This window comes from Lepidochelys olivacea (genome assembly GCF_965140295.1).
Source record: "Lepidochelys olivacea isolate rLepOli2 genome assembly, chromosome: 1".
Taxonomy (NCBI): Eukaryota; Metazoa; Chordata; order Testudines; family Cheloniidae; genus Lepidochelys; species Lepidochelys olivacea.
The window spans coordinates 217,713,212-217,737,960 of NC_140411.1; the positions used below are offsets into that span (position 1 = coordinate 217,713,212).

At 49.0% G+C, this 24,749-nt stretch overlaps 1 protein-coding gene across 1 annotated transcript in view; it reads left to right on the forward strand.

Annotated features, from left to right (window-relative positions):
• The window catches only part of LOC311520853 (antigen WC1.1-like), a gene marked incomplete at its 5' end in the record, with an annotated part of 82,468 nt that extends 69,581 nt beyond the window's left edge, over positions 1-12,887 (forward strand). Inside the window, 5 exons of the mRNA XM_084628714.1 lie at positions 1,605-1,700; positions 3,174-3,257; positions 10,446-10,535; positions 11,511-11,654; positions 12,496-12,887. Coding sequence (XP_084484840.1) covers positions 1,605-1,700; positions 3,174-3,257; positions 10,446-10,535; positions 11,511-11,654; positions 12,496-12,644 — 563 coding nt within the window. The 3' untranslated portion in view covers positions 12,645-12,887. The remainder of the gene's footprint in view (positions 1-1,604; positions 1,701-3,173; positions 3,258-10,445; positions 10,536-11,510; positions 11,655-12,495) is intronic.
• Between the last annotated feature and the right edge of the window lie 11,862 nt (positions 12,888-24,749).

The window sequence follows — 24,749 nt, forward strand, 5'->3', positions numbered from 1 at the left end:
AAATGAAGGCCCTGAGTCTTTTTAAACTCAGCCTTTCATATCAGAAGCCCTCCTTTGTCTCTTGGTCTCTGGTAACCCAGTTTGAACCAGTTTGTATAAACCACCCTGAAGGTTTTTACCTTTCTGGAGTTGTTTACAATCTCAGTGATTTACCTTAATCATCCACGCCCCCCCCCCCCCCACACACACACACTCAGTGTTTTTTCTTCTTGGAGAAGCTGTGGTAACCCTCCAACATGCAGTAGAACATAAACCATTCATAGCTTTAATACAGTGATTCCCAAAGATACTGCCTGGAGCTGCAGTATCTGCCACAGGGAGGGGATCTGAATATCATGAGGAGAGACATCATGGAAAAGGGACCTAGAGAAATTGGAAATATTGTCAAGGGAAAAAGGTGTATAAAAATAGAGCTGTGGTAAATAGTTGTGAAGAGAGTGATCCAGTAGAAAAGACAATCTTAGGAAGGAAAAGTGTGGGAAAGGAGCATTTTACTGTCTTGTACTCAAAGCTGGCACTTGTAGGGGATTTTCCATCTATAACACACTTTATACAAACATTAGCTACCAGCTCCTTGGCAAGAAGATAGAGGATGGGACTGCCATCAACATACATGTAACAGTCACAACTTTGCAGTAAGACAATGACTATAATCAGATCTCATGCTTCAGGGCTTCAGCCAGTCTCCTGCAGGGGTCAGGAAGGAATTCTGGGAAGACCCATCTTTGTATTTTGTTTTGCTTCGTTTTGTTTCTTGCCCTCCTCTGAAGCATCAGGCATTAGCTACAGAGGGATATGTGTCACTGAATGGGCTGGAACAGTCCTCTGAGGTGATACAGAGAAACCTCTTTCGAAGATAGGTGGGTGGTGTGTCTTTTCCACATGTTCAGGGTCAACCCAATTGTCAGATTTGGGGTCAGGAAGAAATTTCCCCCCAGGTCAGATTGGCAAAAAGGGACCTTGGGGGATTTTCCTCTTCCTCTGAAACATGGAGCGTGGATCACCTGCCAGGATTATCAAGGCATCTCTCAAGTAATCAGTTCCCTGCCACTGTGGGACCATTGGGCATTGGTGGTACCTTACTCACTCCTGCTTTCTGCCTGTGGCACACAATAGTTTATTCTCCTGAGGACTGAAATGCTTTACTCGAAGTGCATCTTTGGGCTCAAATCTAGGAGTATCTGGGTGAAATGCAGTGGCCTGTATTATACAGGAGGTCAGACTAGATGTTCTAATGGTCCCTTCTGGCCTTAAACTCGATGAAAAAAAAGAGGTTCTCACCATTTTGCAGAGAAACACATGCGTGGGGGAAGAATTATTTAAGCTGCTCCAAAGGGGAATAGCCAGAAATAATGAGATGAGATTAAAAAACATTTAAGATGAATGTGAGGAAGCTTCCTGACAGCGAATTAGCCCTGGGAAGCATCATCAAAGGGCTGTTGTGGAAAGAAACCCTGTCACCTGGCTCATTTAAATTCCAGCACTGGGAATGTGCGGTAGGGTTCAGGCTCACACTGGGTCCATGGGGAGAGGCTGGATGATCCCATAGTATTTCCCATCTCTGGTTTCAATGACCCTGTGCGAACCCTGCCCTTTGTTTCCAGGCTCCAGAAGACCCTTGGATCCCTTCTCTGAGGCCGTGTACGAGGAGATTGATTATAACCTGATGAGAAAAAAGCAGGAGATGTTCAGTCGCTCAGGTCTGTGGGTCTGACTCTTAACAGGGGGCAGCTATCTAATGCCCTGTCCATCTGAGGCCCTGACCCAGAGTTAAATCACTGCAGCTTCAGCCCTGTGAGCTTGTCACTGGAGCTGGGCACAAGTCTCCGTTATGAAATGTTTTGGTGAAAAATGGAGATTCAGAGGCACCGAAACATTTCACAAATTCCTGTCCATTTCACCCAATTGTTCCAAATACACACAGAATGATTCATTTCATTTCGACACTTTCTCAAGAAAACATTTTGTTTTTTTCAATTGGATATTACTTTTCCATTAGAAATTTCCTTTAATATTATCAGAATGAAAACAAATAAACAAAAGTTAACAAATGTCCAAAAGAACACCAAATGGTTTCATTCAACCTTAAACTTTTTTTTTACTTTTGCATTTCCCAAAAATTGCCAAAAAAAAGTCATTTTTGGCTCAACTCAAAACAATCTTATGTTTTGCTTTTTCCCCGCAATGGTCAGAAAACCAAACCACCTGGTTTTTTTTACCAAGCTCTAGCTGTGGGAGCTGGGTCTGTGGTGAGACCAGAAGTTACTCATGTAGACTGAGAGAGATGGATTTCCTTCCCACCATACACTGAGTGTTCCAGTTCTAGGGACAATTAATTTCCCATCTGCCCGTCCTGCAGCCTTGACGTGTAACCAGTGAGGGGTCAGGAAAGCGACTGTCTGGGGCAGGCTAAACTGTCATTTGAAAACTTCTTTGGAGCACTGGAGCAGGGGATGTTCTTTGCCCCCCTCCCACCGCAGCCACTGGTCTGTTGTGTCAGCTCCCTCCTGCCCCCGGAGCAGAGAGATCAGCCCAGGAGAGCCTCATGAGTTTGAGTCCCAGCCCTTTTATCCTTTGTGCCATTTTGTCTCAATGTCTGATGGGAACATCCTGCCCAAGGGCTCTGCTGTGGTGGAGCTCTGAGAACATGCTCAGGGCATCTCCCAGCATCACTGCCAATATGGTTACAGTGAATCACAAAAAGAAAAGGGGTGCTTGTGGCACCTTAGAGACGAACAAATTTATGAATCACAGACTTTGCTTTGGGCCTTTCTTGGTTTAATCTGGAAACACCACGGAGAGCTGATCGACTGATTCATGGGGGAGGTGGGTATTTACCCTTAAGAAGGAGGAGTCCCCTCTCTGGCTGAGGAGGCCAGGAGAATTGTGGAACTTCCCTGGACCAGCAGCCAGAGACGGGCCTTTCACTCACCACAGCATCCTTCAGGTCAGATTGTATCATCCCCTCAGTCACATTTACCACAATAACATGGAGATTTGTCTTGGGGAGTCTGTGTCAGGCTCTCACTACTCGGAGTTGCTGTGAGTCACCATGTCCTGTAGAGGAAGGTATAGTCTGAGACTGGAAATCCTGCTCCAGGCCCCGGATGTGTTCCCAGTCCCACAGTTGTGCTGTTCTCACTGTGATGAATTTCTGGTTCTCGTCTCTCCAGTCTCCTATTCAGATGATTCAGTGACGAAGCTGCAGTATTACACCGGGGACAGCGAGGGGGAAAATGATCCTGGATCAGAACAAGGTAATGGGGGAGGGGCAGACTCAGGCCAAGAGACCCAAATCTGGGCAGAGAAATGAATTTCTGTCACACTTTCTGCAATCGCAGCCATTTCCCCTCACACGGTTCCCATTTTACACAGTCGGGTCTCATCCCACTGAACAGGATTTCTGTCAGAATCTCAGGATGGGAACATGTGACCATCTCCTGAGCACACTGAGTGGCTCCCAGTGACCTCCCCAGGTGAGGAGCTGGAGGAGACGGGTCAGTCTCTTTGGGTGGAGGCGTCAGGGCTAGTCTCTTGTCCCCAAGAGAGAGAGGAATCAATCATAGAATCATAGAATCACAGAATATCAGGGTTGGAAGGGACCTCAGGAGGTCATCTAGTCCAACCTCCTGCTCAAAGCAGGACCAATCCTCAACTAAATCATCCCAGCCAGGGCTTTGTCAAGCCTGACCTTAAAACTTTGAAGGAAGGAGATTCCACCACCTCCCTAGGTAACGCATTCCAGTGTTTCACCACCCTCCTAGTGAAAAAGTTTTTCCTAATATCCAACCTAAACCTCCCCCACTGCAACTTGAGACCATTACTCCTTGTTCTGTCATCAGCTACCACTGAGAACAGTCTAGATCGATCGTCTTTGGAACCCCCTTTCAGGTAGTTGAAAGCAGCTATCAAATCCCCCCTCATTCTTCTCTTCCGCAGACTAAATAAGCCCAGTTCCCTCAGCCTCTCCTCATAAGTTATGTGTTCCAGTCCCCTAATCATTTTTGTTGCCCTCCTCTGGACTCTTTCCAATTTTTCTACATCCTTCTTGTAGTGTGGGGCCCAAAACTGGACACAGTACTGCAGATGAGGCCTCACCAATGTCGAATAGAGGGGAACAATCACGTCTCTTGATCTGCTGGCAATGCCCCTACGTATACATCCGAAAATACCATTGGCCTTCTTGGCAACAAGGGCACACTGTTAACTCATATCCAGCTTCTCATCTACTGTAACCCCTAGGTCCTTTTCTGCAGAACTGCTGCTGAGCCATTCGGTCCCTCGTCTGTAGCGGTGCATGGGATTCTTCCGTCCTAAGTGCAGGACTCTGCACTTGTCCTTGTTGAACCTCATCAGATTTCTTTTGGCCCAATCCTCTAATTTGTCTAGGGCCCTCTGTATCCTATCCCTACCCTCCAGCATATCTACCTCTCCTTCCAGTTTAGTGTCATCCGCAAACTTGCTAAGGGTGAAATCCACACCATCCTCCAGATAATTTATGAAGATATTGAACAAAACCGGCCCAAGGACCGACCCTTCATAGAATCATAGATCATAGAATCATAGAATATCAGGGTTGGAAGGGACCCCAGAAGGTCATCTAGTCCAACCCCCTGCTCAAAGCAGGACCAATTCCCAGTTAAATCATCCCAGCCAGGGCTTTGTCAAGCCTGACCTTAAAAACCTCTAAGGAAGGAGATTCTACCACCTCCCTAGGTAACGCATTCCAGTGTTTCACCACCCTCTTAGTGAAAAAGTTTTTCCTAATATCCAATCTAAACCTTCCCCACTGCAACTTGAGACCATTACTCCTCGTTCTGTCATCTGCTACCATTGAGAACAGTCTAGAGCCATCCTCTTTGGAACCCCCTTTCAGGTAGTTGAAAGCAGCTATCAAATCCCCCCTCATTCTTCTCTTCTGCAGGCTAAACAATCCCAGCTCCCTCAGCCTCTCCTCATAACTCATGTGTTCCAGTCCCCTAATCATTTTTGTTGCCCTTCGCTGGACTCTCTCCAATTTATCCACATCCTTCTTGAAGTGTGGGGCCCAAAACTGGACACAGTACTCCAGATGAGGCCTCACCAATGTCAAATAGAGGGGAACGAACACGTCCCTTGATCTGCTCGCTATGCCCCTACTTATACATCCCAAAATGCCATTGGCCTTCTTGGCAACAAGGGCACACTGCTGACTCATATCCAGCTTCTCGTCCACTGTCACCCCTAGGTCCTTTTTCGCAGAAGTGCTGCCTAGCCATTCGGTCCCTAGTCTGTAGCTGTGCATTGGGTTCTTCCGTCCTAAGTGCAGGACCCTGCACTTATCCTTATTGAACCTCATCAGATTTCTTTTGGCCCAATCCTCCAATTTGTCTAGGTCCTTCTGTATCCTATCCCTCCCCTCCAGCGTATCTACCACTCCTCCCAGTTTAGTATCATCCGCAAATTTGCTGAGAGTGCAATCCACACCATCCTCCAGATCATTTATGAAGATATTGAACAAAACCGGCCCCAGGACCGACCCTTGGGGTACTCCACTTGATACCGGCTGCCAACTAGATATGGAGCCATTGATCACTACCCGTTGAGCCCGACAATCTAGCCAGCTTTCTACCCACCTTGTAGTGCATTCATCCAGCCCATACTTTCTTAACTTGCTGACAAGAATACTGTGGGAGACCGTGTCAAAAGCTTTGCTAAAGTCAAGAAACAATACATCCACTGCTTTCCCTTCATCCACAGAACCAGTAATCTCATCATAAAAGGCAATTAGATTAGTCAGGCATGACCTTCCCTTGGTGAATCCATGCTGGCTGTTCCTGATCACTTTCCTCTCATGCAAGTGCTTCAGGATTGATTCTTTGAGGACCTGCTCCATGATTTTTCCAGGGACTGAAGTGAGGCTGACTGGCCTGTAGTTCCCAGGATCCTCCTTCTTCCCTTTTTTAAAGATTGGCACTACATTAGCCTTTTTCCAGTCATCCGGGACTTCCCCGGTTCGCCACGAGTTTTCAAAGATAATGGCCAATGGCTCTGCAATCACAGCCGCCAATTCCTTCAGCACTCTCGGATGCAACTCGTCCGGCCCCATGGACTTGTGCACGTCCAGCTTTTCTAAATAGTCCATAACCACCTCTATCTCCACAGAGGGCTGGCCATCTCTTCCCCATTTTGTGATGCCCAGCGCAGCAGTCTGGGAGCTGACCTTGTTCGTGAAAACAGAGGCAAAAAAAGCATTGAGTACATTAGCTTTTTCCACATCCTCTGTCACTAGGTTGCCTCCCTCATTCAGTAAGGGGCCCACACATTCCTTGGCTTTCTTCTTGTTGCCAACATACCTGAAGAAACTCTTCTTGTTACTCTTGACAGCTCTGGCTAGCTGCAGCTCCAGGTGCGATTTGGTCCTCCTGATAACATTCCTACATGCCCGAGCAATATTTTTATACTCTTCCCTGGTCATATGTCCAACCTTCCACTTCTTGAAAGCTTCTTTTTTATGTTTAAGATCCGCTAGGATTTCACCATTAAGCCAAGCTGGTCGCCAGCCATATTTACTATTCTTTCGACTCATCGGGATGGTTTGTCCCTGTAACCTCAACAGGGATTCCTTGAAATACAGCCAGCTCTCCTGGACTCCTTTCCCCTTCAAGTTAGTCCCCCAGGGGATCCTGGCCATCTGTTCCCTGAGGGAGTCGAAGTCTGCTTTCCTGAAGTCCAGGGTCCGTATCCTGCTGCTTACCTTTCTTCCCTGTGTCAGGATCCTGAACTCAACCAACTCATGGTCACTGCCTCTCAGGTTCCCATCCACTTTTGCTTCCCCCACTAATTCTACCCAGTTTGTGAGCAGCAGGTCAAGAAAAGCGCCCCCCCTAGTTGGCTCCTCTAGCACTTGCGCCAGGAAATTGTCCCCTACGCTTTCCAAAAACTTCCTGGATTGTCTATGCGCCGCTGTATTGCTCTCCCAGCAGATATCAGGAAAATTAAAGTCACCCATGAGAATCAGGGCATGCGATCCAGTAGCTTTCGTGAGCTGCCGGAAGAAAGCCTCATCTACCTCATCCCCCTGGTCCGGTGGTCTATAGCTGACTCCCACCACTACATCACTCTTGTTGCACACACTTCTAAACTTAATCCAGAGACACTCAGGTTTTTCTGCAGTTTCGTACCGGAGCTCTGAGCAGTCATACTGCTCCCTTACATACAGGGCTACTCCCCCACCTTTTCTGCCCTGCCTGTCCTTCCTGAACAGTTTATAACCATCCATGACAGTACTCCAGTCATGTGAGTTATCCCACCAAGTCTCTGTTATTCCGATCACGTCATAGTTCCTTGACATCACCAGGACCTCCAGTTCTCCCTGCTTGTTTCCAAGGCTTTGTGCATTTGTATATAAGCACTTGAGATAACCTGTTGATCGCCCCTCATTGCCAGTATGAGGCAGGAGCCCTCCCCTCACAGACATTCCTGCCTGTGCTTCCTCCCGGTATCCCGCTTTCCCACTTACCTCCGGGCTTTGGTCTCCTTCCCCCAGTGAACCTAGTTTAAAGCCCTCCTCACTAGGTTAGCCAGCCTGCTGGCAAAGATGCTCTTCCCTCTCTTCGTAAGATGGAGCCCGTCTCTGCCCAGCACTCCTCCTTCATGGAACACCATCCCATGGTCAAAGAAACCAAAGCCTTCTCTCTGACACCACCTGCGTAGCCATTCGTTGACTTCCACGATTCGACGCTCCCTACCTAGGCCTTTTCCTTCCACGGGGAGGATGGACGAGAACACCACTTGCGCCTCCAACTCCTTTATCCTTCTTCCTAGAGCCACATAGTCCGCAGTGATCCGCTCAAGGTCATTCTTGGCAGTATCATTGGTGCCCACGTGGAGAAGCAGGAAGGGGTAGCGATCCGAGGGCTTGATGAGTCTCGGCAGTCTCTCCGTCACATCGCGAATCTTAGCTCCTGGCAAGCAGCAGACTTCTCGGTTTTCCCGGTCAGGGCGGCAGATAGATGACTCAGTCCCCCGGAGGAGAGAGTCCCCGACCACCACCACCCGCCTTCTCCTCTTGGGAGTGGTGGTCGTGGAACTCCCAACCTCAGGACATAGCATCTCATGCCTTCCAACCATCGGAGTCTCCTTCTGCTTTCTCGCCCCAGACATATCATCTGGTCCACTCTCCGCAACGATACCTGTGGAGAGAACATGAAAGCGGTTAGTTACCTGTGTCTGTGTTACTGGAACCTGGACATTCCGCTTACCTCTTCTGGAGGTCACATGTTGCCAAGCTTCTTCACTGGCCTCTTGGCTCCTCTGTGCAACCTGCTCTATATCTGTAGAGCTTTGTGCCCCTAGAAGCCTATCCTGAGTTTTGTCCAGAAAATCCTCAGTTTCCCGTATGCAACGCAGGGTTGTTATCTGTTGCTCCAGACCTTCAATCTTCTCTTCCAATATGGAGACCAGCTTGCACCTTGGGGCACTCCACTTGATACCGGCTGCCAACTAGACATGGAGCCATTGATCACTACCCATTGAGCCCAACAATCTAGCCAACTTTCTATCCACCTTATAGTCCATTCATCCAGCCCATACTTCTTTAACTTGCTGGCAAGAATACTGTGGGAGACCGTGTCAAAAGCTTTGCTAAAGTCAAGGAACAACACGTCCACTGCTTTCCCCTCATCCACAGAGCCAGTTATCTCATCATACAAGGCAATTAGATTAGTCAGGCCTGACTTGCCCTTGGTGAATCCATGCTGACTGTTCCTGATCACTTTCCTCTCCTCTAAGTGCTTCAGAATTGATTCCTGTCACTAGGTTGCCTCCCTCATTCAGTAAGGGGCCCACACTTTCCTTGACTTTCTTCTTGTTGCTAACATACCTGAAAAAATCCTTCTTGTTACTCTTAACATCTCTTGCTAGCTGCAACTCCAGGTATGATTTGGCCTTCCTGATTTCACTCCTGCATCCCCGAGCAATGATTTTATACTCTTCCCTGGTCATTTGTCCAATCTTCCACTTCTTGTAAGCTTCTTTTTTGTGTTTAAGATCAGCAAGGATTTCACTGTTAAGCCAAGCTGGTCGCCTGCCATATTTACTATTCTTTCTACACATCGGGATGGTTTGTCCCTGTAACCTCAGTAAGGATTCTTTAAAATACAACCAGCTCTCCTGGACTCCTTTCCCCCTCATGTTATTCTCCCAGGGGATCCTGCCCACCAGTTCCCAGAGGGAGTCAAAGTCTGCTTTCCTGAAGTCCAGGGTCCGTATTCTGCTGCTCTCCTTTCTTCCCTGTGTCAGGATCCTGAACTTGACCATCTCATGGTCACTGCCTCCCAGGTTCCCATCCACTTTTGCTTCCCCTACTAATTCTTCCCAGTTTGTGAGCAGCAGGTCAAGAAGAGTTCTGCCCCTAGTTGGTTCCTCCAGCACTTGCACCAGGAAATTGTCCCCTCCCCTTTCCAAAAATTTCCTGGATTGTCTGTGCACCGCTATATTGCTCTCCCAGCAGAGATCAGGGTGATTGAAGTCTCCCATGAGAACCAGGGCCTGTGATCTAGTAACTTCCATGAGTTGCCGAAAGAAAGCCTCATCCACCTCATCCCCCTGGTCCGGTGGTCTATAGCAGATTCCCACCACGACATCACCCTTGTTGCTCACATAAGATTGTCCTGTGTTATAATTACAGATGGGCTCAGCCCAACTCACTGATCCAAACCCACCAGAACTTTGTGGGAGGGGGGATTTGCAGATTCTGACCCCAGCTTCGGATCTCAGTTTTGGGGCTGGCACCTGTCGCTATAACAGGCTGAAGCAAAATCCTGGACCTGAACTTCCCGGCCTGGCCCCATCTCTAATTATAAACAGGGTGGCATTTCTACCCCAGCTGCTCTCAAAAGAGTCCATGATTTGGGCCCTGTGGGAGTTTAACCTGCGGCTGGGTGGGGGAAACACTGAGCAGATGAGCCAGTTCTGCTGAGAAGCTGGAGCGCTGCCAAGCTGAGCCTTGGGCTGCCTGAAAGGCTAGTGGAAAGCAGGAGCTCACAAAGGATCAGGCCAGTGATCTCCCAGTGGGAGCTTTAATTCCTACAGAGGGGAGGTTCCCCCTCCCCAGTGAAACAGGAAAATTCAAACCTGTCTGCAGAGATCAGCTGGATTCACACAGGCTGGCTCTGGCCTGGCAGTGCCCATGTTCCAACCTGTTATCTCAGCACAACCCAGATCCTGCTCCCACTGAAATATATAAAAGAGCTGCTGTTGGATTCTGCAGGGACAGGATTGGCCCCTTGTTATTTCTGGGACTCCTGTTTTACTGTAGTTCTCTGACTTGTGCCCTTCTCAGCATGGGCCCCCTGCAACTTCCCCTCTCATGTGCCATGACAAACAGCTCTAGTTAGAAGGGCCACTTGCACTGAAGAGACGCTGCTGGTGCCATGGGCTGAGTGTGGTGTTTGCTGTTCCAGAGGGAGTTTCCCCAGGGGGGTCTCAGTTGGATTACGATAACGTGGAGGAGCCTTTCTTGAACGATGTCCCCCAGACTCCAGATGGCCGAGGTGAGCAGTGAATCCACCTCTTGGAAGCAACGTTACCATGACGAAAAACTAACTGTATTTCCTAGTAGGGACAATAGTGGTTTGTTAAGAAAACCAGGAAGTTCACCCACCAGTATTGTCTATTGGCATAACGCTGGGGGCGCTGACCAGGTGCATGACAAGAGCTGTGTGGAGGCCCAGGGGTAGGGAAGCATGTGATATCCTAGGTCATGACGGAGACCCATTGCAGGGATAGAAGGAGCAGTTCACTCAGCAGCTGTCCATGCTGTACTTGACTCAGGTCACTGCCTTGTGACCCTCACTGCCAGGAGCACGAGGGTTCCTCACTATTTATAAAGACAACCCAAATCAGAGATCTCTACAGTACAGCAATGTTCCCTGAAAGCCTTTCCTGGCATGCAGCTATTGCAGCTTATATACATCTGTGTCAGACACGCTGGGACAGGGGGTGGGTGGGACATGGAGATTTTAAACCCAAGGGCCCATGTCCCACCCTTATTAGCTGGCTCAGCTCCCAGTGGTGTCAGTACGTTGGAGACTGATGGCAGTTTATGGGGTAAACTTTATCAGGAGAACGCATTGAAAAGACATTTTTAAGATAATGTCAATTTTAGGAAGCAGGGAACAAATTCTGGGCAATTCCAAGTCATTTACATTTGTAATTATTATAATAGCATGCCTTGTGGAGCAATGCCTCTGGACTAGATCCCAGTCACCTCTTTCTATAACTCCCCCTCTGCTTCCTCATGTGGAAGCTCTAGGATCCACTCAACCAGCAATTGAAATGCATCCAATAAATGTGATACGTGAAATCCCCCAGTCTAAGGGTTCCAGAGGAGGGCTCCTCTTCCCATCCTGAGGGTGGAAGTGCTGAGAGATCCCCAGGGACCAGTGAGGCTGGTGCATCTGTCACTTGTAGTTTATTTCTATCTTCACTGTGACTATTCTCTTAATTACTTCACATCTTCACGTCAGATGCCCCTGCGCTGCCTGGAGATGTCCCAGGGGATGGTTATGATGATGCCAGAGAAGTGTCTGACCCTGAAGGTGACACTGGCTTGGGGCAGAATGAGGAGGAAGGCACTGAGGCGAGTGAGAGGAACGGGGATTCACAAGGAGGTGAGTTTGCACTTCACACTGTCTCTGCAGAGTGGGAGGGCTGGAAATGTGAGGTACGCAGCAAGGGAACAAACCCGGCCAACCCTGTGCCTGTGAGAAAAACTCTCCTTCTCTCTTCTTTTCATTCCCTCAAAGCAGAGGCTTCAGTGCCTGCAATGGTGACAGGAAAAGTGGGGTCCTTGCTGAATGATATTTCATGGTCAAACCAGCAAGATCCCTCAATCCCTAGGTTCAAATCCTTGTGTGGCTGCCACACCCTGGATTACTGGATTGCGACCAATTTACTGCGCGTGTATCTTTTGGGCAGAATCTTATAAACCAAAGTCCTGTTAATGCTGCGCAAATGTTAAAGAGCTTGTGACGCTTCCTGTAAAAGTCGGGCATTTGCCCATTATCCTTGGCCAATATCTCCCCTCCCCTCCCCATTGTGTCCTCAGCAGAGACACCACCAGCCACCCCAGAGGAGGTGCAGTGGTGATGAAATGTGCATTGCTTCGTACTTGATCAGAATTATGTGTTCATGTTTGTTGTTAGGGCAGAGTGAATTATACAATGTCCTTAACTAAGAGCTCCTTGCTCGTAAGTGATTGGGTTTTGTACATGAAGTGACAGGTAAATACAGTTGTCACTTGGCACCTTTAAATGGTCTGGAAACCAAGGGTTTTACTTCCAGAATACGTACAGAGGTGATGGATTAAAACTTGTCATGGACCCAATCAGAAGAACGAAGAGGGAACATTTTCTAACCCATATTCCAGAGTGCGCCCCACCCTTGCAATGCAGCCAGACCTCGCTATAAAATGGATCCACTGACTGTATGTGTCTCCCTTGGTATTTTCAGGTTGGAATCTGCATTCACTAAGGAATGAAGGTGTTTCTGGGATGGGGAAGGAAACCCCGTTCCTGCCTCCTGGAGACACAACTTACGATGATGTGGGACATGGTGACTCTGGGAGATCAGTATCAGAACAATGTGATTGGACAAAATAACCTTGTGATGATGTAAAAGCTTTGCCTTTTTCTCTGAGAAATGTTTCCTTTGGCATGATGCCCAGAGACAGACCCTGCCTGGTAGATAGGCAAAGCAGGTGTTTTTTTAGAATTTGTGAGAAGTTGCAGGAAATTCAACGGCGAGTGGGAAAAGATTCACAAATTTCCTCTGTACAACTTCCCACTGATTGGCCAGGATGGACTTTTCCTGCTTTTTTATCCCTGTAATTTCTTCAGCTTCATTTTGTGCCTTTTTCTTATTAAATCCTTTCTGAAAGTCTTCCCCATAGTGGAAGTTTTTCTTGCCAGATGAATTGTGCAGTTTCCAGTGTTCATGATGGGGAGAGGCTGAGATTGAACAAACCAAGAGACAAGGGTGGGCCACCACTGGGTATGGCCGGCTGTTTGATGGGAGGTGAGTTTACACTGAATGTTCCGTCAGGCATGTGGTAAAAGTGAGAAACCAGCAAGAGAACATTCTGAGATAAGCAACAAGGTTGTTCCTAAACTGAATTCAGATTTGAAACTTTCATTGAATCCAAGGAGATAAATGGGAAATGCTCCTTGGATAATTCACACCTGAAATTAAACAAATGGTGAAAAGAATTCCCCATTAGCGATAAATACAGAGGATTAATATTTCTGCTCTGATGATAAATGAATTTTATAGACAATAGTGACAAGGGGAAGGTTAATCAGAGTCTGGATTTCCACTGAACCAATAAGGCTACAACAAGTAACAAGTCACTGAGTTCTCACTGGAAACCCCATTAAAACTAATCATCTTCGCACAGTGGCATGTTCATTTCCATGACAATCTACAAATACAGTTTACAATCAATGCTGAGCTGAGTACTGACCAGTGCAGAAGCCAAAGTGTTCAAATTAATCCTCAGTGAAGTAAATACCAGAATGCTTGCAGAGTACATCGCTATTTCACAGAGGTGTCTGTCTTTCCTTCGCCACAAATCCTGCATTCAGCTTGGTCACTTCATCTGTACACGGCTACAATGGAAATAGAAAAGGTCCAGTCGAGAGTCAGGGCTGTTCAGGCCGAGTGTCTGGGGTGCCTCTCCAGTCCAATCTCTAGTCAAGCAGGAGGAAGACTTGTCTGTGCCTGCCGTGGCTCAGATCTCACCTCCACTGGCCCTGGGCAACACAAGTCCTCCCCTCTGTGCCTCACAGGCCCTGCTGTTACCACACAGCTTAGAGGTAGGTGTACACTAAGCCTCGAGCCCTCCAAGCGTCTCCCTGCAGTGTCCAGCTCATTGGCAGATTTAGAGTTAGTGGGGCCCCCCGGCCCTGTGCTCAGCTTCATTTTGGGGGCCCCTCCTTGGGACCCAGCCAAGAAAAAGGACATTCTCTCTTAGCTCCCTCCTGTCCCCATTTTTCTTCCTCCTCCTCCTATAAGTAATAGGAAGTAAATGAAAATAAAGTGAGGTATCTTGATTGTTTTTGTAGTCTAACTTATTTTTCCACAGGCCACTTGAAAATTGCAGAGGGTCTCAACGGACCACTTAATGATCTTTCTAAATATTGTTTGTACCATTAGCTAACTATTGTAAAGTGCTTTGCATAAGAGCGCTTTATAAAAAAAAATAATGTAAAAAAACATTGGGGTGCGGGATCTGACCAGGACTTAGGGTGTGGGAGGGGGCTCAGGGCTAGAGGTGCAGGGTCTGGGAGGAAGTTAGGGTGCAGGAGCAGGCCAGGGGTTGGGGTGCAGGGTCTGGCCAGGAGTTAGGGTGTGGGAGGAGGCTCAGGGCTGGGGTAGGGGGTTGGGGTGCGGAGCTCTTACCTGGGGCAGCTCTTGTTTGGTGCAAGGGGTGCAGGTGGGGAAGGTGCAGGAATCAGGGAGGGCAGGGGGCTGGGGGTGTGTGACGGGGTGCAGGAGTCATGGCTGGGAGTGTGTGAGGGGGTGCAGGAGTTAGGGCTGGGGGTGCAGGGTCTGGGAGGGAGTTAGGATGCAGGAGGGGGTTCAGAGTTGGGGTAGGAGGTTGCGGCATGGAGCGCTTACCTGGGGAAGCTCCCATTCGGTGCGAGGGACGCAGGTGGGTATGTCGGGGGGGTGCAGGAGCTCCCGTTTGGTGCTCAGGTTGGGGATGGGGGGGGTGCAGGAGTCAGGGCATGAGGTGTGGGGGGGCTGGGTATGTGGGGGGGTTACAGGAGTCAGGGAGGGAAGGGAGCTGGGAGTGTGTGAGGGGGATGCAGGAGGCAGGCAAGAGGCTATGGTTGTGGCGGTGAGGTCGTGTGGGTGCTCCCAGCTCCCTGCCCCATCCCACTCCAGCCCCCTGCCATGAGCAGCTCATGGCACGGGACTGGGGGGTATGTGAAGGGGGAGTACGGGGGCCCCGCCTTTGCTCCTCCCTGCCCTGATTCCAGCCCCTGCCCCAAGGCCCCGCCCCCACGTCTTCTCCGCCTCCTCCCACGAGGCTGCTGTGGCCCCTCTCCTCCCGCTCCCTCCCGGAGCGACCTCAGTGCCGGCAAACAGCTGCTTGGCGGCGGGGGAAGCGCTGAGAGGGAGAGGGGGGGCAGGAACGCAGCATGCTCAGGGGAGGAGGTGGGAAAGAGGCGGGGGAGGGGGGAGCCTGGCTGCCGGTGCCTGCAGAGTCTGCAGCAGGAGCCCCAGGAGTCGGCAGGACCAAGCTTCGGCCCCCACAGCTGCCTGGCCCTGGGGCCCCCTGTCATTGGGGGGCCCCATGCCAGGGCACCCTGTGTTTTACTGTAAATCCTCCTCCGGTCCAGCTCCTCATCCCCAAGACACTCACAGTATTCATGGATTCATTGCTTTAAAAGAAGCTGTGGAACCCAGCTTAGCAGTTACACCTCCGATCACTGCTCCACTCATCATACAGCACTTAGATATGCTTCTAGCTAAATCAAGTGTAAGTTTATTTAACAAAGACAGAGATTCAAGCAGTAGCAAGCAGAAGTATTGCAAAGAAATTATGTATAAAACAAAATTGTAACATGCCTTCTGCAGCCCGGATTTAATTAACAAGACACTCTCATGTCTTGTAGAATAATCCTTACCCAAAACACTTGCAGCGTTTTACAGCCTCGCTGGCTGTGACCCTCCTTTCATGAGTCAAGTACGCTGGCAGCTTGCCTCCAAAGTGAAGGATCCCCTGTGTTCCTTTGCCCCCCTAAAAATATACCAGTCCCATCCTTTGTCTTGATTCATAAAAAGGACACCCCCCGCTCTTTTGTTTCTTCTTGTAGAAGTTCTCTCTTGTAGATTTTGCAGACTTTCCACTTCCTCTGGCTCAGAAGACAAATAGGCTTCCATTGTGCCTGGAGCAGGGAGCTGGGCCCAGCCCTGCAGGACGGGAACCGCCACTGCAGGCTCTCCAACCCCAGAACCCGCCCCACCCGCCCCACCCCTCCTGTACAGGCCAGGATTTGGATTGTGGTGCCAGCGTGGAGGGTGCATATAGGTCGTGGTGGGTTGCAAGAAAAGCAAAGTGCAGTTAGTGGGTTGTCTTAGCAACAAGCTGGGGAACCGCGGCTCTAATCTACCAGCTCAGGTACCGGAGCAGTGACACTGGGGCCGCACAAGTTTCAGCGCAGGCTAGTCCCACCGGTAATTACCCAGGGTTCTGGGTGGGCTGGTAGAGACGTGCTGAAGCACATGATGCCTGGTACCTGAGCTAGCTACATTAAAGCTCGTGCTGGTACGTCCGCTCAAGCGGTGATCACACTTTGTGACTGCAGTGTAGACGTACCCTCCACAGTGAAAGGAAAGCAAAAGGCAGTGAATAGCGTAGCTGAAGTCGATGTACTTAGATCTACTGACCACAGTGTCTTCACTGCGGTGAGTCGACAGCAGACGCTCCCCCGTCGACTCCGCCTGCGCCTCTCACTCCGGTGGAGTACCAGAGTCGACGGGAGAGCGCTCGGCCGTCAACTTATTGTGTCTAGACTACATCGACCCCCGCTGGGTCGATTGCTGCCCATCGATCCAGCGGGTAATGTAGACAAGCCCTCAGAAAAGTCTGCAAAGAAGGCTGGACATAAGAGCAACATCAGACATCTCTATGAAGCTGAACTGGGTGATTTCAGATGATCTTAGCCTAGACCCCAGTCTGTTGTTGAAGGGGTCCAGACTAGTCATCCCCACCTGGGGGTGAAAAAGGACATTCTGCATAAACTGCACGGGGGCCACCAAGCCAGACCAAAATGTGCAGAAACAGCTCAACAGTGGCCTTCACTGAGAGAGGTGAGAACTCTGAGACCTGCATTCACATGAGAACCAACGAACCAGAACCATCGTTTCTTTCCCTCTCCCAGACACACCATGGTGGAAAGATCTTCTCCACCTGGCTAATGGAACCTCCCTTCCATTCACTGGCTGCTTGTCAAGATTTATTGAAATAGCCAAGGTGCTTACCACTACACCACAGACAGTGTGGTCAGGAGGAAATCCGTGTTTGACTGCAATGGAATCCCACTGTAAGTCTGCTCTGATAATGATCCTCAGTTACTATCAGACACTGTTAAATTTACAAATCCCTGCAATTTCACTCATTACATCAGTTGCGAGTTTTCATAAAACCATGGGGAAGCACAACACTCCGTGAAAACAGTGGAACAAATTCTTACAATATCTGGCCTTGTTCCCCTGCTTGCCAGCATCTCTGGCAAATGGATTCAGGCCCAATGAGAAGCTGAGTTGAGTTCCATCATCCCAACCATCCCTTCACTATTAGATCTTAGTTGGACTGAATTTCTAATGCTACGAAGAAAGGAAGAACAACCTAAAAGCCGTCAGAAGAGAAACTTTGTCAAGAGTCACAGACTCAGTCCCATGAGGGAGCTGAACGCAGGAGATCGAGTGTGGTTGAAAGGCTCTGCAGAAGAAGGAATAGGACAGGCACAGCTGAACACCCCTCGATCTTACCCTGTTCGGGTTCTGGAGTATCATTTCACACCAGGTTTTTTCAGCAGGTAAATCTCACGGACCATTCAGATCCGTACTTCCGGGCTGAACCTGTGAGTAATGAGCCCCCTGCTCAAATAAACCATACACCATCTCCTCCGAATCTGACTGAAAGGAGACAGCCAGCTAGATCTAAGAGCCTCCCTCCTTCCTGAAAGATTAGGTCAGACCTTGGATACCTGAGAAACTCAAGGATTTAGTAGCCAAGTGCTTTACTTGGGCAGAACAATCCCCTGGCACGAGACTGAAGGGTCAGGCAGTCTTCCCAGCCTTCTCTGGGATGTTTTTAATAGTCTGTGTTGATGTTTAGTGCATGGCTGGATCGATGAATGTTGTATGTTCATTCCCTCCTCACAGAGGAGGATTTTGTCTAGGGACACTTTTTAGACAGGCCACTAGGGGGCCTTACAGAAGAAGTACACAGCTGCAGGCAAGGAGGAAATTAAGGTTGTTCTGTTATTCACCCTCCCCTTAGTGTCCTCTGTGAATTCAGCCGGCTGGGCTGGAAGGCTGCACAGCAGCAATGAGATTGATTCAGGTCACTGGGATCAGGCAGGAGTTGAGATGCTAATGGCTCACTCTGCTGAAACTCATGCAGGAGGTTCTAGCTGTCTGCCACATCAGCCATCTCTCCTGCAGGGAGCTGAGACCCTGCATTCACTATGGCACTAACCAGCTTTTGGCATCAGCACATCTGTGACACTGGACTAACACTGTGAACTTCCTGAGCCCAGCCTGGATCTGTGCTGTCGGTCACATGCACAGGAGGGGAGGGGTTCTCCAAATGCAGCAAGAGAGAGAAAATCATTATAAAAAAGGCTCACAAATGCTGAACCTCTTGTGGGAATCAGGCAGGCAGTGATGTAGTGGTAAAAAAAGGAGGTGGGTGAACTCACTACTAAACTCCATATTCTCCAAAGGACACCTGGATAAACACTGTTTACCCTTGTTTACTCCCAACTACACGACTGCAGGCCGGTGCCGAAGGATCAACTTGGATGCCTAATTCAGGCTGCTGGTTTTGAAAACCAGGCATTGAGCGTGTTCCTCACAGAGTTTGCAGGCCAGGGACTCTCTTTTATTATGTATTTGTACAGCCCGCAATGTACAATGGGGCCCGAATCCTGATTGGGGCTGTTGCCCCTTTTCCACCTGAGCAGCTCATCAGTGTTTGGGGCTCTGGGGATTTTCCAGCTGGAAGCAGAAATTGTTGGTGTCTGGTATTTTCTTTGGTGCGATCTTGGTTGTTTCCAAGGAATGTACAAAGTCTGAACACAGGAGGGACTAAGAACAGAAGGAGCCGTTTTTTAGTTTACTAGCCCTCAACTTCCTTAGCTAACGGACCCAAATGCTCTCTTTACCACAGGGGTCTGCTCTATGAAGGGCCTGTCCAGCCAGGGAGCAGGAGGCTCTGGCCTAAGGAGAAGCTCAGCAGGCAAGTGTAGGGAGCCAGCTGATCCAGCTAAGCAGCAGCTAATGAGTGGCTCCAGTTCCCAGCTGGAAGATGTAAGAGAGGACCCAGGCCTGGAGGGAACAAAAGACAAACACTTCCCTGAGCAGTAGGAGGAGGAGGCTGCAATAGTGCAGGGTCCTGTAGCCCCCTGAGGCGAAGGGAGGGCGGTGACCCTTGAGCTATTGGGGCTAGAGGACCCTGAAGTATCAGCCCAGGTCAGGACTATCACTTGTGTTACTTTTCCATATGCCTTGTCTTTGTGTGGCAGAGGAACAACAGAGGTGACTAAAGCAGAGTCGGGTGGGGCTGGTTGTTTTGCCCCCAGGCTGGTGGACAGGCCCAGCGGAAGGGTGGAGAATGCAGGCTGTGTCTGCCACTGCCCAGGAAATCATGGATCTTGAATCCTCTTTACAATGGAGGGGGGAGCAACTGTAGCTACAACATCAGCAGCTGCAGCAGATTGTGACCCAACAGCAGCAGTTACACCAGAAGCTTCAGTTACAACAACAACAGTGCCAGCAAAAGCAGCAGGGAGCAACAGTGATTTATGCTTCTTCTGGAGAACTGGAGCCCACAGGTGAGTGCGGGGCTGTGGTTTCCTGTGTGGGAGGGAGAAGCCCTCACCAGAATGGGGACAGAAGATGTTCTTGAGGCCTTCCTAGGGACTTTTGAGTAGCTGGCCAGGGCATACTATTGGCCCTGGGAGGAGTGGGCCACTAAGATTGCTCCCTACTCAGCAGGAGAGGCCTAAGCAGTGTGTCATGACCTGGCGGTTGAGATGGCAAAGGACAATGGGACACTGGAGCAACCCTACTAGCCTGTCTAGGACTTAGTGGAGAGGCCTATCATTGTCCATTCAAACATGAACCCATTGGCTCTAGATTCCCACTGAGGGCTGCAGCCCAACGCTTCCAGGATTTGTGTTCTCTTTGGCTGAAATCAGAGACTTATTTGCCAGTGAAATGGTGATGTTAGAACAGTTTTGCCAAACTATCCTGGGGTGGCCCAAGTTGTGGGGTGGCCCTAGCCATTCGGTCCCTAGTCTGTAGCTGTGCATTGGGTTCTTCCGTCCTAAGTGCAGGACTCTGCACTTATCCTTATTGAACCTCATCAGATTTCTTTTGGCCCAATCCTCCAATTTGTCTAGGTCCCTCTGTATCCTATCCCTGCCCTCCAGCGTATCTACCACTCCTCCCAGTTTAGTTTAGTATCATCCGCAGTATTCACTTCACCGTATTAATTCACTTCACCGTATTAATATCATTATGAATATAGTTATGAGACGGTTGTGATATGTTTTGTACAAAGTATGGCTTGAGAGATATTTAAAAAGTCTTAATCTGTTACAATTTAACAGGATATTAATGTTTCTGTGCTATCATTATATCTAGAATTATGAAGTTTTGCTCAGCATCTGTCACTGAAATATGTTGTGAAGTTAAAAACACCCAAAACCAGCCTTTCAAGTACAACAATGAAAAGGCCAAACAGAGTTAATGGCCTATTGAGGGAAATATACTCACAAGAATTACCCCAGGAACCGGGTACCATAGAAACCTCTCAGAGATAGCACTACGCAATGAGGACTGTTTCAGTCAGGTCACAGCAAAAGCTCTTTCCAGGAAGATGGAAGAAGCTGTAAAACGGGGAAGTGATATCACTATGGGGCCTCACTCTCCCCCTACAGCACAACACCTGGAAACACCTGAAGAGCAAAGACTGCACTGGGGAAGGGGGGTCCCAGGAAGGAAAGAAGGAAGCCTGCCTGTGTATGGAAGCTTGGTGGACTACTTGTACTATCCAACAGGGTGAGTCGCAGCTTGCTTCAAATCCTTTCCAGTTTAGAGAACTTAGATCGTGTTTTTTGTTTTATTTCCTATGGTAATCGACTTTGATCTGTATGCTATTACTTATAATCACTTAAAATCTATCTTTTTGTAGTTCATACATCAATTTTATACTTTACCTAAAAGCTGTGTGGTTTGAATGAAGTGCTTGGGGGAAAATCTCAGCTCAGTTAACAAAGGCGTGTGCATTGTCCTTTCCACATTGAGGGAGGGGTGGATTGGGTAATAAACTTATATACTGGTCAGGCTTTTGACCAGAGCAGGACACTGTAGTTCAGGGGTTCTCAAACTGGGGGTTGTGACCCCTCAGGGGGTCATAAGATTATTACATGGGCGGGGGGTCACAAGCTGTCAGCCTCCACCCCAAAACCCCCTTCACCTCCAGCATTTATAATAGTGTTAAATATTAAAAAAAAGGTTTTTAATTTAGAAAGGGGGTCACATTCAGAGGCTTGCTATGTGAAAGGGGTCACTAGTACAAAAGTTTGATAACCACTGGTGTAGTTCGTGGGCACAAGGCTGGGGAGCTGGGGGTATTTTGGCTGGAGTTTCTCTCTATTGTTAATTCATGAGTGTCTCTGGGAGCATTTATGCAATCTAGCTGGGTATGGGGATCCACATGCTGTTGTGCCAAGTGATAGTAGCACCTGGAGGGGTCTACTGCTTGTCACTAGCAAGGCATTATGAGAGACAGCGCAGGCTGGAGAGTTAAGGGAGCACAGCGGTACCCCAGTTCCAGGCTGCACCGTGGGAATGCCCATCACATAAGAAATCCCAGAATTGGGACAAAATGTCCCTGAATATGTAGTTTGCAATTCAGGAGGACCCACAATCCTCCACCAGCTTTTCACCCTTTCAATTGCTGTACAGCAGACAACCCGGGGGGGTACTGGATCTTTCACAGGAGTCTTGTCAGGAACAAGGCACATCTAGCCAGAATGTAATCCAGCATGTCCTCAAGTTGAGAGAGAGAGATTGAATCTGGTAGGGGGCTTTGCCAGGGAGAAGCTGAGAGTGTCGCAGCACTCCCAGGAACAAGAGTGCAACAGAAACACCAGCCTCTGGGTTTACCAGCCGGGGGATGGGGTTCTCCTGCTGCTGCCTCCGCAGAATGCAGACTGCTGGGAAAGGGGAAAGGGCCTTTTGAGATCGTGTCGGGTGAGCTACAAGTTTCAATTGGTGGGCAAGCACCGGGGGTCCCAGATATATCCTGTCAAGCTGCTGAAATCCTGGAGGGCCCAGAATGAGTGTCTTGCCCACATCCCAACACCAGAGGCAAAATTGGGTCCCCAGGGGTCAGAGACCGGGTCATGCACAGAGATGCTTCTTGGGGAAAACCTGTCCCTGGTCCACCAGGAGGAGGCCAGAGAATTGGTCAAGCGTTTCACAAATGTCCTTACTACTAAACCAGGGTGGACCCACCTTATCAAACACCCATGCATCTGAAATCTGAGAGCTATGTCCACAAGGGCTGCATCCAGGGACAGGAGAGTTTAAAGGGCACAGCCAAGAAGGAATTACAAATTGTGTTGCAATTGGGTGTATCTGAGGAATCAAATAGCGACTGGTGCAGTCCAGTTGTGCTGGTCCCTAAGCCAGACCACAGCATTCACCTTCACATTGATTTTCACAAATTAAATGGAGTACCAAAGTTTGATGACATCCTATACCATGGATCAGCGAGATGCCTGAAGGCCCGGGGAAGGCTCATTACATCACTGCTCTCAGCCTTACAAAGGGCTAGTGGGAAATCCCCTTGTCACCTGACTCCAAGGAGTTTACTGCATTCGCCACGCCCTGTGGGCTGTACCACTTCCAGACCTTTTCATTCAGGCTCAATGGAGCTCTTGTGACGCTTCACAGACTCATGGATAAAGTACTTCTGCCCCACAAAGCATATGGCACTGCATACGTAGGCCGTGTCTGCACTTACAAGCTTACGGCAGCACAGTTGTACCGATACAGCTGTGGTGCTGTAAAAGCATCCGTGTAGCCTTGTTATGCTGATCGGAGAGAGCTCTCCTGTCAACTTAATAAAACCAGCTCAAGAAGCTGTGGTAGCTACGTTGGAGGGAGACACGAGTGACATGAGCACTTATGCCGGCAAAACTTACGTCACTCGGAGGGGTGAGGGACGGGGCGTGTTTTCACATCCCTGAGCAACAAAAGTTTTGCCAACATAGGTGCTAATGTAGACATGGCCTGAGATGATGTAATGGTCTATTCCACCACCTGGGCAGAGCACCCCCATCCTGTCTGTGCAATACTCCAGTCCCTTTGCGCTGTGAGTCTCACAGCCAACCCGGCCAAGTGCCAGACTGGCTGCATGGAGATGAAGTACCTAAGCTATACACTTGGGAATGGGAGGATCTAACCCTTAATAGGTAAGGTAAAGGGCCTCATAGAATGTCCTGTCCCCACCAGAAAGTGGCAAATAAAATCTTTCCAGGGGTTGGCTAGGAGCCACCAGTGCTTCATACCCCACATTGCTACGATTACAGCCCCACTGGCATAGCTATTGTGCAGCCAGGCACCCCAAAAGATGCTGGGAACCTCTGTGTATGCGGCTGCATATGGTGAAATAAAGCAAATTCTCTGCAGTGCCCTGGTACTTCACAGCCCAGACTTTAGTAAAGAGTTCATCTAACAAATGGGTGCATTGGAATGGTGCCTGGGGGCTGCACTCTTCCAGGAATTGGAGGACAGAGACCATCCCATTTTGCACTTGAGAAAGAAGTTGCTGCCCCAAGAACAAAAATACACAGTGATAGAGAAATAATGCCTTGTGGTAAAGTGGGCCACTGAGGACCTTAGATACTATTTACTTGTACTATTTATTTTACTCTTATCATACACCAGTCCCTTTTAAAATGGCTGCATACCAGGACAGACACAAACCCCAGGTTGCCCAGTGGTACTTGGCTCCGCATCCTTATGCATTTACACTTCGCCATCAAGCCGGTGCCACACATATGAATGAGGACTTTTTTTCATGAGATGCGGGAGGGGCTGGTAAGATCAAGAGAAGTCTCCAAATCCATTCCAGGAAGAGGCATATAGCATGGCAGTCTACCTTTTAAGGGGCTGAGGAGCCAGGGAGCAGAAAGCCCTGGTCTAAGCAGAAGCCAAGCAGCAGATGTTGGGAACCAGCTGATCTAGCTAAGCAGAAGTTAATGAGTGTCTCCCATGTCCAGCTGGAACATATAAGTGAGGAGCCAGGTCTGTAAGGTGGGGCACCAGGACAGACACCTTCCTAAACAACAGCAGGGCAGGCTGGCAGGCCAGCTCTCTGGTCCCCCGAGGCTAAGGGAGGGCTATGAGCCTTGAGCTACTGGAGAATAGAGAACCTTTCTTACGAAAGGAGACTCAAGGAGCTTGGCTTGTTTGGCCTAAGCAAAAGAAGGTTGAGGGGAGATATGATTGCTCTCTATAAATATATCAGAGGGATAAATACCGGAGAGGGAGAGGAATTGTTTAAGCTCAGTACCAATGTGGACACAAGAACAAATGGATATAAACTGGTGATCGGGAAGTTTAGACTTGAAATTAGATGAAGGTTTCTAACCATCAGAGGAGTGAAGTTTTGGAATAGCCTTCCAAGGGAAGCAGTCGGGTCAAAAGACCTATCTGGCTTCAAGATTAAACTTGATAAGTTTATGGAAGAGATGGTATGATGGTATAACATGATTTTCGCAATTAATTGATTTTTAAATGTTCATGGTAAATAGGCCCAATGGCCTGTGATGGGATGTTAGATGGGGTGGGATCTGAGTTACTACAGAGAATTCTTTCCTGGGTATCTGGCTGGTGAATCTTGCCCATATGCTCAGGATTCAGCTGATCACCATATTTGGGGTCGGGAAGGA